At 37.5% G+C, this 14,562-nt stretch overlaps 1 protein-coding gene across 11 annotated transcripts in view; it reads right to left on the bottom strand.

Moving 5' to 3' along the window:
• Positions 1–14,562, bottom strand: part of spegb (striated muscle enriched protein kinase b) — a 164,317-nt gene that overhangs the window by 54,506 nt on the left and 95,249 nt on the right. For 9 of the 11 annotated variants that reach the window (XR_015499785.1, XM_087268254.1, XM_087268253.1 and 6 more), the window contains 3 exons: positions 12,666–14,227; positions 11,814–11,957; positions 11,040–11,222 (listed from right to left, as the gene is read on the bottom strand). Coding sequence is in view for 8 of the 11 variants with exons in the window: in XM_087268254.1 (XP_087124380.1) it covers positions 11,040–11,222; positions 11,814–11,957; positions 12,666–14,227 (1,889 nt within the window). In the remaining 3 variants the exon portion in view is untranslated. Of the gene's footprint in view, positions 1–3,327; positions 3,674–11,039; positions 11,223–11,813; positions 11,958–12,665; positions 14,228–14,562 lie in introns of those variants that run through there. The other 2 variants (XR_015499786.1, XM_087268256.1) reach the window with 1 other exon arrangement.

Below are 14,562 nucleotides of genomic sequence, written 5' to 3'. Positions count from 1 at the left end.
AGATTGAAGTGGATTATACAAGCAATACTTACAGTTTGGACTATTTAACAAATACAGTCAATATCCATCCCAATAACCTTATCTGCAGAACAATATGATTTTTTTTTTTTTTTTGTAGTTTGTTTTATAGAAAACAACAAGGGCACAGATGTGAAATTCACGCAGAATTACTTTCAGCTTTTGGCTTTGACAGAGAAAAATGGATTAGAAGGTGAAGGGTGACAGACACAAGCTGAATATAAACCAGCATGCCTAAAGAGAAAGGATACTGTAATCCCAAAATCCAATCTCAGAAAAGTCCAACAAACAAGTGAATGCCAGCACTCTTGACAGATTGCTTTCAAAAAGCGTCACAAAAACATAGAATGAAGACCATGATTTGCTATGGCATGTAAGAAATAGTACAGGTTTTTTGATAATATAATATAATATAATATAATATAATATAATATAATATAATAAATATAATAAAATATAATAAATATAATATAATATAATTTATTATAATATAATATAATATAATATAATATAATATAATATAATATAATATAATATAATATAATATAATATAATATAATATAATAAGACAAATAATGTGCATTTGCATCTGTAGTCATTACACTGCAATTTACAAAAGAAAATGACAGGATAGTAAGGAATAGCATTTGGACAACAACACATTTGTGACCAATTTAATTTAACTATATACATTTATTCATTTAGCAGAGAATTTATCCAAAGCGACATACAAGTGAGGATAACAAAGCACACCAAATCATAAGAGAGTTTGTTTAGAATTGTTACTATTATTTACTTGTTTTTCTCCACAGATAAGGAGAGGAGAAAGTGTGTCCCACAGGTGGTTTGTCAAGTCACTCACCTATTTCCTATTTCCAAGAAGAACGGGGTGTGTATAAGATACATGCTGTGTATGGAGACCCAAGGAATATGAAATCTTTGTTAGATAAACATATTAAGGTGAACACAGCCATAAGTTAAATTTGACAGGATATCCTGTAGTGTAGACATGTCATGTACTTTAATAGTCTGCCTGGACACAAAGCCGTCAGCTCCTTGAAGGAAGAAGAAAGTCACTGTTTACAACAGTGTCACAGACTGCAAATTGCACACATTTAAATTGCAATTTGAATTAAATATACATAGAAATGTATATTTAAATTTATTTAATTTAAATTTAGTAAAAAGCTGTTTTTGAAAAAGTATATTTTTCAAGACTGCAATAGAATTACCATATTTGTATTTACAGGTCACCTACCGTAGCCTGTGTAATAATTAGGGATGTAAAACACTGACAAAATATTGCAAAAGTTTTGCACAAATCTGTAACAGAAATCAGGCTAATGAGTGCTCACAAGAATCAACTCAACATTTTATGACAAGGTTTTAATGGATGTTCATAGCACAGGCTCTTTACAAGCCATCCCAGTGTTTACTTTAGCCACATAGTGTATATGAAAACACACGGCAGTCTGTTATTGTAGGAATGTTGACCTTAGATTTGCACGCTCCTAAGCAAGACATTGAGTAGAACTGTGATTGCTTGCTTTGTATGTTAGACGTCAATTGAGTCAAAACCTTCTAATGTCAATCTGAAGGTCTGACAGTTTTAAACTAGTCATCATCTAGTAATAACTGTAAGCCTGTAGCACTGTAAAAAAAACTAATAGTTGGCTTTACTTAAAGTTTTAATCGGTAAACCTAATGCTTTAAAAGCAATTGGTTGACTTTACTAAAAGTGAATAAAACCATTGCAATTAAAGTTATTAAAGAGAAAGTTCACCCAAAACTAAAAATGCTGACATCATTTACTCACCTTTTACTTGTTCCAAAATTGTGGAGTTTCTTTATTATGTTGAACACAAAAGAAGATATTTTGAAAAATGTTGCAATCCTTTAACCATTGACTTCCTCAGTATTTGTTTTGTTTTGCTACTATGGAAGTCAAAGGTTACAGGTTTTCAGCTTTCTTCAAAATACTGTCTTAAGCGTTCACCAGAAGAAACTCATAAAGGTTGAGGGAGAGTAAATAGTGAGTAAAACGATCATTTTTGTCTGAACTGTGTCTTTAAGTAAACAATGTATTTGTAAAATTATAAATTAATCCAATTTAAAGGTATCAAGTTACAACAGATTAACTAACATTTGGTTTTAGAGAAAAGACAACTTGTCACTTTTAAGGCAATGGGTTTACTTCCTTTTTTTTCTTTTTTTTTAGTAAAGTAACTAATCACAGTTTTTACCATGAGGTTCATGGCTGTCATATAGTTAGTTAGTTAACTTTATTTTTCCCCATATGGAAATTTCATTTGCAGCATACACTCACAGCGACAACTGACATTTCACATTTAGCATTTATATAAATAAATCATATTAAAACATGGTACCCTACTCTAAGCAAATATCCAGTCTTCTGGCCATCAGCTGCTATCAGGAATTATTTAATTGCTTGAGGTATAAATGATAATTTTTTCCTATTTCTTACACATCTGGCAACACAATATCGACGACCTGATGGTGAGATGTATGATAAAGGATGTCTATCATCACTGGCAATCATGATAGCCTTATTTAGTACTCTTTCTTTGTATTTACTATCAATGCTCTTCAGTTTTATTTCCAACAACTTGCTGGCTGTTGTTACCACCTTCCTCAGTGAGCTCTTCTGGGCCTCAGAAGCATTTCCATACCAACAGATCACACAAAATGTTGCAATACTTTCGATAAAAGCACTATCAAACATGATCAACAATGTGTTGCCAACATTAAAAGACAATAGTTTCTTTAAGAAGTATGTACTCTGAATAAAACCTGTTGGCTATTTCACCATGTAACTTCATCTTTTAATGAACAAGAAACAAAACTGCACTTGGCAGTTCATCTTTACTGTAGTCCATCTTTAATCCTTCACCTATTTAATCTAAAACTAAACTGCTGATATACAAATGAACATACAGTAATAAGCTACAGGACTGAGAGTCCATAAGTGTGTAAACACTTGAAACCATTCGAGAGGCCCGAAGCCACGGTGTGCAGTTAAGATTCGGCAATGCATGTACCAGGAGAAAAAATAGACACCATGTCTCTTCTTACAACAGCTTAGAGCATATACATTACATCGAACTCGTGTATGATTCTAATTTCAAAGCGGCAACATTTTGAAGAACACATACAGCTTAAAGCAGGAGATTACTTTCACTTTTTATCAAAGAAGAAGAAAAAACTTTTACAACAAGCAAATTATACAATAAGTAGATGAACATGAACAAGAAAACAATATTATTTAGGAAATACACCAAACAAACCTACCTGGCCCTGCTCTTTTATCCAAACCTCGGCCATGTACTAAGCCAACATCAGTGTATGTTCAGTCCCGACAGTATTTGTGTCAGCACCTTAGTGAATCCCCCCAGATTTCAGCTGGTAATCTGGCGTAGACACCATTGCCTTCCGTACCCTCCCTTGCTCTTTCGCTCTCTGACTTTCAATAAGAAGCTACCTCTCACATTTACATCAGCTGAAACAGATGCGGATGTCCTCCCTTTTTTTTCCATGCAAGTCAAAGGAACTGCCATAAAATACTTCTCATAGCAACCATCCTATTTATATGCCTCTTACAAACTTGCATCTTCGCTTCTGCTGTGGCTCATGCTATGGTATCATGAAGTGTAAAGAACAAAATTGCACGCAGGTCTTTTATCTGTCAATTAAATGGCTCTTGACATTTTTTTCAGGAGCAACTGTCTAGCTGTTGTGTAACTGTGGAAAATTAAAGGCCTACTTGGGAGGAAAAAAAATATTTTAATGGCAGGTTTTAACAATGTGCTGTCAATGAAGGAATACAAGGATCTGCTATATATGAGATTATTAGGAGATCGTTTCATGGAAGAAGGACAGCTAAAAATACTCCTGGTATTCACCGCCCTAATAAGGCAAAGCTTCTCTTTCTAACCATTAGCACAAATGAAGGTGCACTAGGAGAATATTAGACTATGTACTCGGGCATCTCCACCAAACAAACCTAGTTTTTTATATGTTATGCAATTATTCCTGAAGAAATTTTGTGGAGTGCTTAAGAACCCTGTAAAATATACTATGTATATATAGAGAAAAAGAAAAATATAAATGGTTCGAGCCCTGGGTCTGTTGGCATTTCTGTGTGGAGTTTGCATGCTCTCCCCATGTTTGCATGGGTTTCCTCCGGGTGCTCTGGTCTCCCCCACAGTCCAAAAGCAGGTGATATAGATGTAATTGGGTAGGCTACATTGTCCATAGTGTATGTGTGTGAATGAGCCTGTATGGATGTTTCCCAGTGATGGGTTGCAGCTGGAAGGGCATCCGTGGTGTAAAACATATACTGGATAAGTTGGCCGTTCATTCCGCTGTGGAGACCCCAGATTAATAAAGGGACTAAGTTGAAAAGAAAATTAATGAATGACAATAAAATGGTATCATATATATATATATATATATATATATATATATATATATATATATATATATATATATATATATATATATATATATATATATATATATATATATATATATATACAATATATACAGTCTTATGCAAAAATCTGGGCACCCCTGTGTGGCAGCATAACAATGTCTTTCTTTATAAGAGAATATCACAGCGAAATGCCATTCGGTTTCTGGAAACAGCTAGATAATGTCATATTTTTCAGACAGAAATATGCAGTGTAGCATTATTGAGATGTGTGAAATTAAATTGAAACTGAAAAATAGGCGATGCAAAAGTTTGGGCACCCTCTCTTTTGTGTGGATTTTAAACCTTGTAGTCACTTAATGCAAATTGAATACAGCACAATATTGATTTGAGTGACTCTTAACAATCCCAACACAAGTGCAACCAATCATGGAAAGGATATTAAAGACAGTTAAATGCTAGTTGTGCTTCTCCTTACTGTGAGCCTGAAAGTAGCAACATGGGAACCTCAAAAGAACTTCCTACTGACCTAAGAACTGGGATAATTGACCAACAAGTATTAGGAGAAGAATGCAAAAAGCTATCACAGAGGTTTAAATCTACACAGTCAGAGATATAGAGAGAAAATGGAAGGCCACAAAAACACTCTTGAGAAAGAAAAATATGTGAAAGGCAAAGGCGAATAATGGTCACAGACAAACCACAGACCACCTCCAAAGTGCTCCTGAAACGTCTTGCTGCTGATAATGTTAATATATATTGTTCCACAGTTCGCCGCACTCTTCACAAAGAACAGCTCAATGGAAGGCAATGCAAAAGCCTTTTCAACATTCTGCCAACAAGAAGAGTCGTTTGAGGTATGCAAAGGCTCATCTGGACAAGCCTGAATTATTTTGGCAAAATATACTGTGGACAGATGCCACAACCATAGACACTTTGCAAGGCGGAAAAAGAACACAGCATTCCAGGAGAAGAACCTGCTCCCTACTGTAAAATATGGTGGAGGGTCCATCATGCTGTGGGGATGTGTGGCTAGCACAGGTACTGAAAACCTTGCCAGAGTTGATGGTTGCATGAATTCCATTCAGTATCAACAGATTCTGAAGAACAACGTTTAGAAATCAATCAAGAGGCTGAAGTTACGCCAGGGTTAGATTTTTCAGCAGGACAATGACCCAATCACAGATACGGATCTACCAAGGAATTCGTGGTCAGACACAATACAATGTTCTAGAATGTTCCAGTCCCCAGACTCAAACATAATGGAAATTCTATGGATTGATTTGAAAAGGGTTTTGAAACCTGACTGAACTGGAGAAATTTTGCAAGAAAAAATGGTCCAAAATGCTTTCAGAAAGAATTCAGGGACTTATGTTTGGCACAAACGTCTACAGGCTGTTATTCCAGCAAAAGGTGGCTGTACAAAAGACTGATGTCATTATTCTCTTGGGATGCTCAAATTTTTGCACCTGTTTGTTTTTGTTAAAACTTAAATTGATTTGTATCTGTTGATTAAATAAATGTTATGTAAGAACTGAAATGTTGCTTTTTCCCTGTTGTTAAATATATCCAAACGAAATTGCTGATTTGAAACGCCAGCAGGCTATGGCTTGCAATCATGAAAACAATCAAGTATTCCAAAACTTTTGCATAAGACTGTGTATATTGCATTTTATACAAACTATGCTCAAATATAAATGTTAAAATGCAGAACAGAAAGAACAGGTTGTGAATTACATTGAAGGACTTCAAAACAGGATGAATTAGCTCTTTAAGAGTACGAAATTATTTATAAATATAATACAATATTATAAATAGATAATATAAATATACATTTGACAACCCCTATAATGGTTAATACCACTGTGAATCCATAATTGCGTCAATTGGTCTGCGAGAAAAAAAAAAATCATTCAACAGTCTGAAACCGGCAAATCTAAAACACTGGTAGACATCATAGCTGTTCATTTTTGGTATAGCCTGAACTAAAGTAAAATGATATGGACAGTTTGTGTAGTTTGACTTACAGTGACCTCTGAAAAAACTAGTCAGAAGATACTGTAGGTCACACACTAAATATCCCTCTACACACTAAACACTTAAATATGTTTTATTGATAAATTAGATGCAATTTAAATAAATATACAAAAGACTGAAGCATGTATTATACAAACTACAGTAAGATAACATTAACAAATACGTCGACCCGCCTGATCATTAATGTATAATTCGCACACTGAGAAAGAATAACATTAACAAAGAATCAAGGTGTAACCCAGCAGACACAGGACGTCAACATGACGTCAGATTGATGTTGTACCCCAATGTTTTGGGGATTTTGCATTTTGTTTGGAAATGAAAATCAGGTTGATGTCAGAAACCAACATTAACATCCAACCTACAATCAACCAAACATCAACTTCTAATGATGCAACAGCTTGACATAGTGTGGACATTCCCACTATGACGTCCATTAGACATTAGAGTTTGGTTGCCATACCTGACGAATAAATGTCAGTATTTGACTTCAATATGATATTGGTTTAAAAAGTTGGCTCAACGTAGGATTTTGATCACTTTCCAACACAACCTAAAATCAAATAAATATAAACTTCATCTGACGTCGTTATTGGACATCAAAATAGCGTTGTCCTTAGATGCTAGCTAGACATTGAATTTTGGTTACCTGCATCACGACCTAAATCTAACCTAAAATTAATGTTTTATGGTATTGTATGCCATATTCCAAACTGCGTTTGAACACTAGCAAATGCTGCTTTTTTTGGCATCTTCAAGGAAGCAATTAACAGCTATGGCTAACAATTCCCATTTATTTCTCCTCATCTGCATATGTGCTTTCAATTTTCTGTAATTCATTATGAAGCTAGGATGCAGTTGAACAATTCATATGTTCAATTTAACCTCTGAGTTGCTATGGAAACTATCCAGACAGATCCATGGTTGGAGAACTAGAGAGGTCTCAAGAAGAAAAGCAAAAACCAGTAAAACACAAAGAAAATAATGGAGGAGGCAACAGAGAGGCACAGTGAAATCCCATAAAAATAAAAAATAAAAAATAGGGGAGAAGAGAAGAAAGTGTTATGGTTAATTTAATGATTATTTTGCTTTGGGGTGATTTAAACACCAACACAAAGATGATATGTTTACAGAGTGACTCACTGCCTTTGATCCTACATAGATATCTGAAGGTATTGAAATTCACTCCTCTAAAATCCCATATGTAACCCTTCAAACTCCCACATCCTTGAGTCAAGCTGGATATGCTCCTCTTTACTGTGCAGACATATTTACTCAAAACATTTCTGGAGACTTTTTCTGCATTATTTACAGTCAAAATATGGTTTTAAAGGATCATTTGATGCTTTTCATATAAGATAAATTATAACTTTTAGGGGTCATGAGAACGTCTGTTAGGTTTCAGTTCAAAATACCTCAATGATCAATTTTAACCCATGCCAAATATATGCTCACTTTTGAGGTAAACACATTATTTTCACGTGTATTTATTTGAATGCAAAAAAGCTGTGGTGCCTGAAAAGGGAGGAAGCTTTAGGGCTGGTTCACGCAAAGCCAACGCCAAACAATTAGCACTGATTAAACCCAACTGTGTCATATCCTCATGTTGGCTCTGGCATTCCTGCCTGGACCAAAAAGCTGCCCATGAATACATTAAACAGGTCTTTCCACACCACAGGGGGTTGTATCTATTTTCTCGTTCAGAACAGCAAACCCGAAACTTCCAATGTACTGTGTGTCGAAAGCATAAACAAAGCAAAGCTTAGTACCATTATTACGGTAACTGTCACTCATCAAGAAGGGATTTGCTCCTGCAAATATGTCTGATAATTAAAATTCTTTGCAGATATTTGAGAAATGTAGTGGAATTGATGAGTTCAGATGCAAAAACCTCTAAGTGCCGTCTGAAATTTTCCTCTAAAATGTGTTTTTATCAGCCTCTGTTTATGTTTAGTTATTTCACTTTGAAGGCAATGAAAATAACCTACTCTTTGCACTAAGAGTAATTATTACAGAAACTACACACAACAGCCTGATAAAAAAGCTCATTTTAGATGAAAATTTCAGACAGCCCTTTTAGGTTTTTGCATTTAAACTTTTCAATTACAGCCAGCATCTTTGTGTTCCTTCTTGATTTGATGTGTTCACTTGCTATGTCACTTCACTATGTCACAATGGTGATCTGATTCGTTGCTGAATAACCAGTCAGATCGCCCTCTTCACCCGATTCAACATGCTGAATCACAATCCGACACTAACCTGACAAGTGGTGATGTGTGGAACACACCAAACCAAGTACTCAATGAAGCCCAGTAGCCGACCGGCATTATGGTGTGTCCCAGCCCTTATACCTCAAGCCTTATTCCCACTACTAGTGACTCACAGCGGCAAAGCGACAAGCGACCATTAATTTCAATTGAGATTGAATGACTTCCGGCGACCTCAATCTACGCAATCGACAGCAACTGTTGGCAACCAGTTGAGCAACAAGACAAAGTTGAGAATCCTTCAACTTTATGCAAATAAAGAGCCACTTTCTTAAGTGACAGCCAGTAGGAGCACCAGTAGAGCTCATGTAATCCTCTCTCAGCTTGCTCAGAGGCCGTTTGTATTCTCTGTGCTGTAGACCTACACAGACCTGCATTTGCAGCAGATCGCCACAGAGCGACAGGCAGGTACAAAGTCACTGCTAGTGTAAATGAGGCGTCAAGCCTTGGGGTCCGTTCTTCGTACGTGGATTACTCAGTTAGTTGGATTTGGGTATTGACGATTTGACACGATCCAAGATCGTTTCGTTCTTCAAAGCTGATCCGAGAGTTGTTGTCATAGCAACAGTTCTGCTAGGTCAAACCTGATCGGGAGCAGGTTCAATTCATATAAGCAGGATTAGATCGGCTCAGTTCAAGCAAAGATAATACAGAAAGTATGTTCTGAATTCTGATATTTTCTTACAGTAGTAGTTATATACACTTAAGAAAATGGTACATATTTTTTTAACTATATATATATAAAATTATAGTCATTCATAAAATAAATAAAGTTATACATATTAATAAAACTTATGCAATCTGTACCATCGAAATGAAAGTACAGACTGTCACCTTGTGGTGCAAAGAGAAAACTTATTGATATGAACTTTTTAGATCGCTTTAGTACAAATTGTGTATAATAGAAATGCAGAATATGTGACTTATTTTAAAGCAATAATACATTTATGCTGTCATAAACATTTTTTGATAGTTAATAGTGATTTGAAGCTTCACAAAAGTTGCAGACGCCTTTACCAATATCAAAATGCTTTTGTAAACAACCAGTTATTCTTTACGCCGATTAAAAAACGGCTACAATAATATAGACAATATTTTCTAAATTTAGAACTAAATACACTGATATGCACTGAAATACATGATGATTACTCTTGACACAGGAAAGTGTAAAGCCTGCAGCTCACAACAAATGTGGAAGGTTATTGCGTGTCATATTTAACAAACCGTTTCTGCTAATTTGATGTAATTTTGCTCACATGTATAATTGAATATTAATCAGATGATGTCATTACGCTGCTGTGCCGTCAGCCAATCGCTGCATAGCTGATCATGATTTCGAGGATCGATAGATCTGTCCTTCACAACACACGCAGCGTTCTCAGATCAGTTCATCCAGACATTCTAATCTGATTCGCGAACTTGTTTGAAGAACCAAACTAGCGAGAGATCAGTTATCAAGATTAAAAGATCCAGGATCAGTCAAATCATCTTAGATCATTTAAGCGAGGTACGAAGAACGGACCCTTGGTTACTCTGGCAACAACAAACAAAATATTTTCATATTAAAGTCCATGTAAAATCTAGATTTACCATATTTATTTGGCTGGCAAACATTATTCTATAGGTAAAGAATTAATCCACACACGTTAATCAACTGAAAAAATAGCTTGAGTATGACCATTTGCTTCCACTTTTGGATTGGTTGTCCTTCTCTGTTGATGTTAGTTTGATGGTTTCAGCCTCAATATTCTTAACCGCGCTTCTCTTACTGTTGGTTTACTATGAGGGAATGATGTGCAAACAGAAAGCCCCGCCCCCAACAATTTATTCCATTTCAGTTAAGTACATCAACATACTAAAATAATAGTCTCAGTAAGCTTAACAGTTTGGTCTGACTGAAATAATGTTGCATGAATGTAAAGCGCTTTGTATGACCCCTCTGAGGAAAGTATTATGTTTAAAATTAACTTTCAAGGTAAGTAAATAAAATAGCTCTCTTCTAAAATCATCAATTAGTTGGATCTCACATACAGCCCGTGAGGATACTTCTGATTCATTTTATTTAACGGTGATTCTAAGTGACTTGAGTGACATCCACTGGCAGTTGCCGAGCTCAGCAATATGCAAATAAGTGATGTGATGAATAACAATGGGAATCTAGATGGTGATCCATCATCTGGAACAGTTAAATATGGATGCCTATTTACAAGCAACAACAGAGCATCTTGCTGTAAGATGGAGTACAATGTTCACCAATAAACACTCACCTGGTTTGATGAAAAGTGTAGCACTGCTGGACACCTCACCGACCTCATTGACAGCGGTAACTGTGTAGGTTCCTGCATCACTTGGCTTTGTCCATTTGATGAGCAAGGAGTGGCGTTCCCCCTCTATCTTTACAACATGAGTGGGACTGTTCTTGACCTCAGTGTTGTCTTTCTTCCATATAACTGTATACAAAATACATTAATTTGCTGTTGTATCCCTCCAGTAGCAGAACCGTTTAAATTAGAAAATGTCATCCTATTCTTGAAATGTAACCTCTAAAGCAGGTCGCACACCAGAAGCGCCGCTCGGCGGCGCGCCGCGCAGCGCCACGCAGCGCCATGTATTTTAGAATTCTAAAGATAGGTTTCTATCAGGATACACACCCCGGCGCCGCAAGTCGGCGGCTGTCGGCGGCGCCCGGCGACGGCTCAGGACGCAGTTCATTTTTCAGCCGCGCCACAGAGCGCCATCTGATTAGTTTCATGTTAAATATCATTCGAATGTGCGCGTCTGGTGTGTGATACTTTAAACTGTCATGTACGCGCCGTGTCGCGGCGCCGAGCGGCGCTTCTGGTGTGCGACCTGCTTAAGACCCAAAGACTTGCAATGCAAGAAAGGTTTTACCATCTGCAGGTATAATTTAGAAAGGTTTGTACAGCTGACAATGTGCAAGTTATAATGCTCAAAGACTTTACACTTGAGTAGATGATTTAAAAGTCAATTAAAAAAAATAGTTCTTTTCAAAGTTATTACAGTGGGAGTAAAGGACTTACCTTCAGGGAGAGGGGTGCCACTGATGATGCATTTTAATAGCACCTCCGTTCCAGTGGAGGCCACAGTGTCCTGAAGTGGAAACTCGAACACAGGAGCTTCTAGTGGATCCTCTCCTGCAGACACATAGGAGTCGTCCGAAGATTCTGTAGCAGCAAAAGACGGATGTCAGATTCGATAGATGTGAAATTCCTCATATTTATTTTTATGTGTTCAACTTCATTTGAAGGAGAATTGTAATTAAGGATACACCAAAATGAAAATTCTTGGCCAAAACCAAAAATTCTGAATGCACTTAGTCAAAAACCAAACCCAAAAATGCTTTGTAAAAGTTATTTATTTTATTAAATAATATAATAATATTGTAAGATGTGTTAAATGTAATTCAAAAACTTATCGGGGAAAAAAACTCCAGTCAATAAAATAAAAACATTTTACTCACAGTAAAATTTTATTGACAGTGAACAAGTCGAGACGCGTTACTTTTGTTGTTGTGACAACATAGTAGTGCTATTGAAAGCAGCAGAGAAAAGTATACATAGAAATGTCTGGTTGGGAAGTTATTTGTACAGACTTTGCTTTTCTGTTGAGGATTTGTGGTTCATGCATAAAAAAGTGTAAATATACTATATGCATAGAGTGGAATATTGAGCAATTTTGAATATTGACCACAGTGTTACGGCTAGATGACGAGTGAAACCTGCCTTTTTTGCCTCATGCTTTTGGCTAAATCATAATACAATAATTAATAACAAAACAATCATTTTCAATGGCCAAAAAATGGTACATCCCTAATTGCAATTTAAGTTAATCTCAGTGCTTATACACACACAACTTGATGTGGCATGATGTACCTAATTCAGGGGACATTGGTCTTTGTCTGCGTCCTCTTCCTCTGGATCTTTGATGTTTTTCATCTTTACCAGTGCCAACTTTCACAGCCTTTTCAGTCTTCTCAACAGGTGTGTCTGTCTCCATGGGCTCTTCTTCAACAATAATTTTTGGTATAGTGAGTTTTAGTGGGGGTGGTGGAGGAGTCACTTCCAGCTCCATCTTCTCCTCAGACGAGGAAGATGAGGAAACTCTTGGAGGTTTGGGGGGAGCTTGAACAGGGAAGTCTTGAATGGCTACGGTTTCTCCTTGCACCAGGGGACTTTCAGGCCTTCTTTCCAGTTTTCTTAGCGAGACCTCTATTGGCGTCTTTCTATGCATAGGCTGATCGTTTGCTTGTGGAACTTCTTGAACACGAACCACCCTCTTTACCAGTGGACTTGCAGGTCTTGGCTCCACTTTGCGTAACGTCATCTCCAAAACATTTCTTGAAGGAGATTCAGCTCTTCCTCGAGGGCGCTCCTCAGCCATGGCACTAATCTCTACGGTTGGAGACCTTCGTGTACTATCTCTGCTTGGGCTTGGGCCCCGAAATCTTGGAGATCTTTGACCTGGTAAATCAGAGAGTGACATGGCTTCTGGAGGGGATGGTTCAAGTCCAGTTGTGCTTACCACCTTGGTCTCAGCTCTTTCTGGTGGTTGTTGTGCCAGATGGTCTTTCCTTCTGCGAGACGGTGATTTCGGAGGTGATCGTTCTTTGGCCTGGTCTCGCTCTCTCATCTCTTGCTCTAGCTGAGCTAGCTGAGCACGTTCTCTATCCTGCAGCTTTTGAAGGACCTGAGGTGGGATGGGCTCTAACTTTCTTACAGGCTGCCTGCTTCTGTGACAAGTAGAGAGCTGCTCTGTTGAGAAGGATTTCTTCATGTGTGGTTTGCCGACAAGCTTTTTGATGCGCTGGAGCTCCTCTGTGAACTTGTTTTCAATGTCCTGCACCTTCTGGGTGTAACGAGGTCTGTCCTCCAGGGAAGCAGCCCGCTGTTTAAACATGGTCCTTCGTTGGGCTGCATCTGCCTTCAAAGCCTCACGAAGGTCTTCTTTGGAGCTCTCCCTGGAGATGCCCAACCTGCTCCCTCCTTCATCAGAGTCGATAGATGAAGCTCTGTTAAATCCAGCCCAAGAACGTCCAGATATAGATCCTTCAGGGTTATCAATGCTTCTTCTGCGCTCTTCGAAGACTCGCACCTTCTCAAAGATTTTGGAGCTAGCTCTTGTCAGTTTTGGTGAGGGCCGAAGTGTAAGCTCCTTACGGGAATACTCACTGACAGGGGTTTGGGGTCGAGAGTCTTGAGCACTACTCTGAGACATCCCAGAGGATTTGGGTTGCTTAATCTTCTCCTCAAACTCTCCTGGTACTGTGTCTTGATATTCAGTTGGCACGACAACTTTCTTGCGAGGGGCAAGGGGTGTGGCAGGGCCCGAACCAGAACGGCTGAGCAAAGGAGAGGCAGTAGAGCGGCCAAATTTGGGGGAAGGGGGTGGTAGAACTTGAGGGGGAGAATCCCTCAAAACATCGTCAGATGGGCTCCTAAAAGAAGGTGTTTGAGGGAAATGTTCTGTTAGAGTGTGGGGTTATGCAAGGAGGGGAGCCCAACTGTTTGACAGAGGACTTTGGAAGAGGGGCCAGAGAGGCTAATATTTTGAAGCGGGACCTTAAGTGGGACTGTATACATGTGGTTGTGTACAAGTTAATAATTGTCTATTTCTTAATTTGAGCAAAATCAATCCTTTTTATAAAACAAGGAGGAAGGAGTGAAGTGAAGCTTCATCATTTTCAAATTTCAGGAAGGATAAAGAAAAAATGATAATGAGCTTTTGTAAACTGCATTTAATAATTCATCATGGTTGGTAAATTGAAATATA

The sequence above is a fragment of the Danio rerio genome, chromosome 9, assembly GCF_052040795.2.
Source record: "Danio rerio strain M-AB ecotype USA chromosome 9, GRCz13ab, whole genome shotgun sequence".
NCBI lineage: Eukaryota > Metazoa > Chordata > Actinopteri > Cypriniformes > Danionidae > Danio > Danio rerio.
Note: the sequence above shows the minus strand (reverse complement) of the source record. Positions and strands in the feature narration are given on the sequence as shown.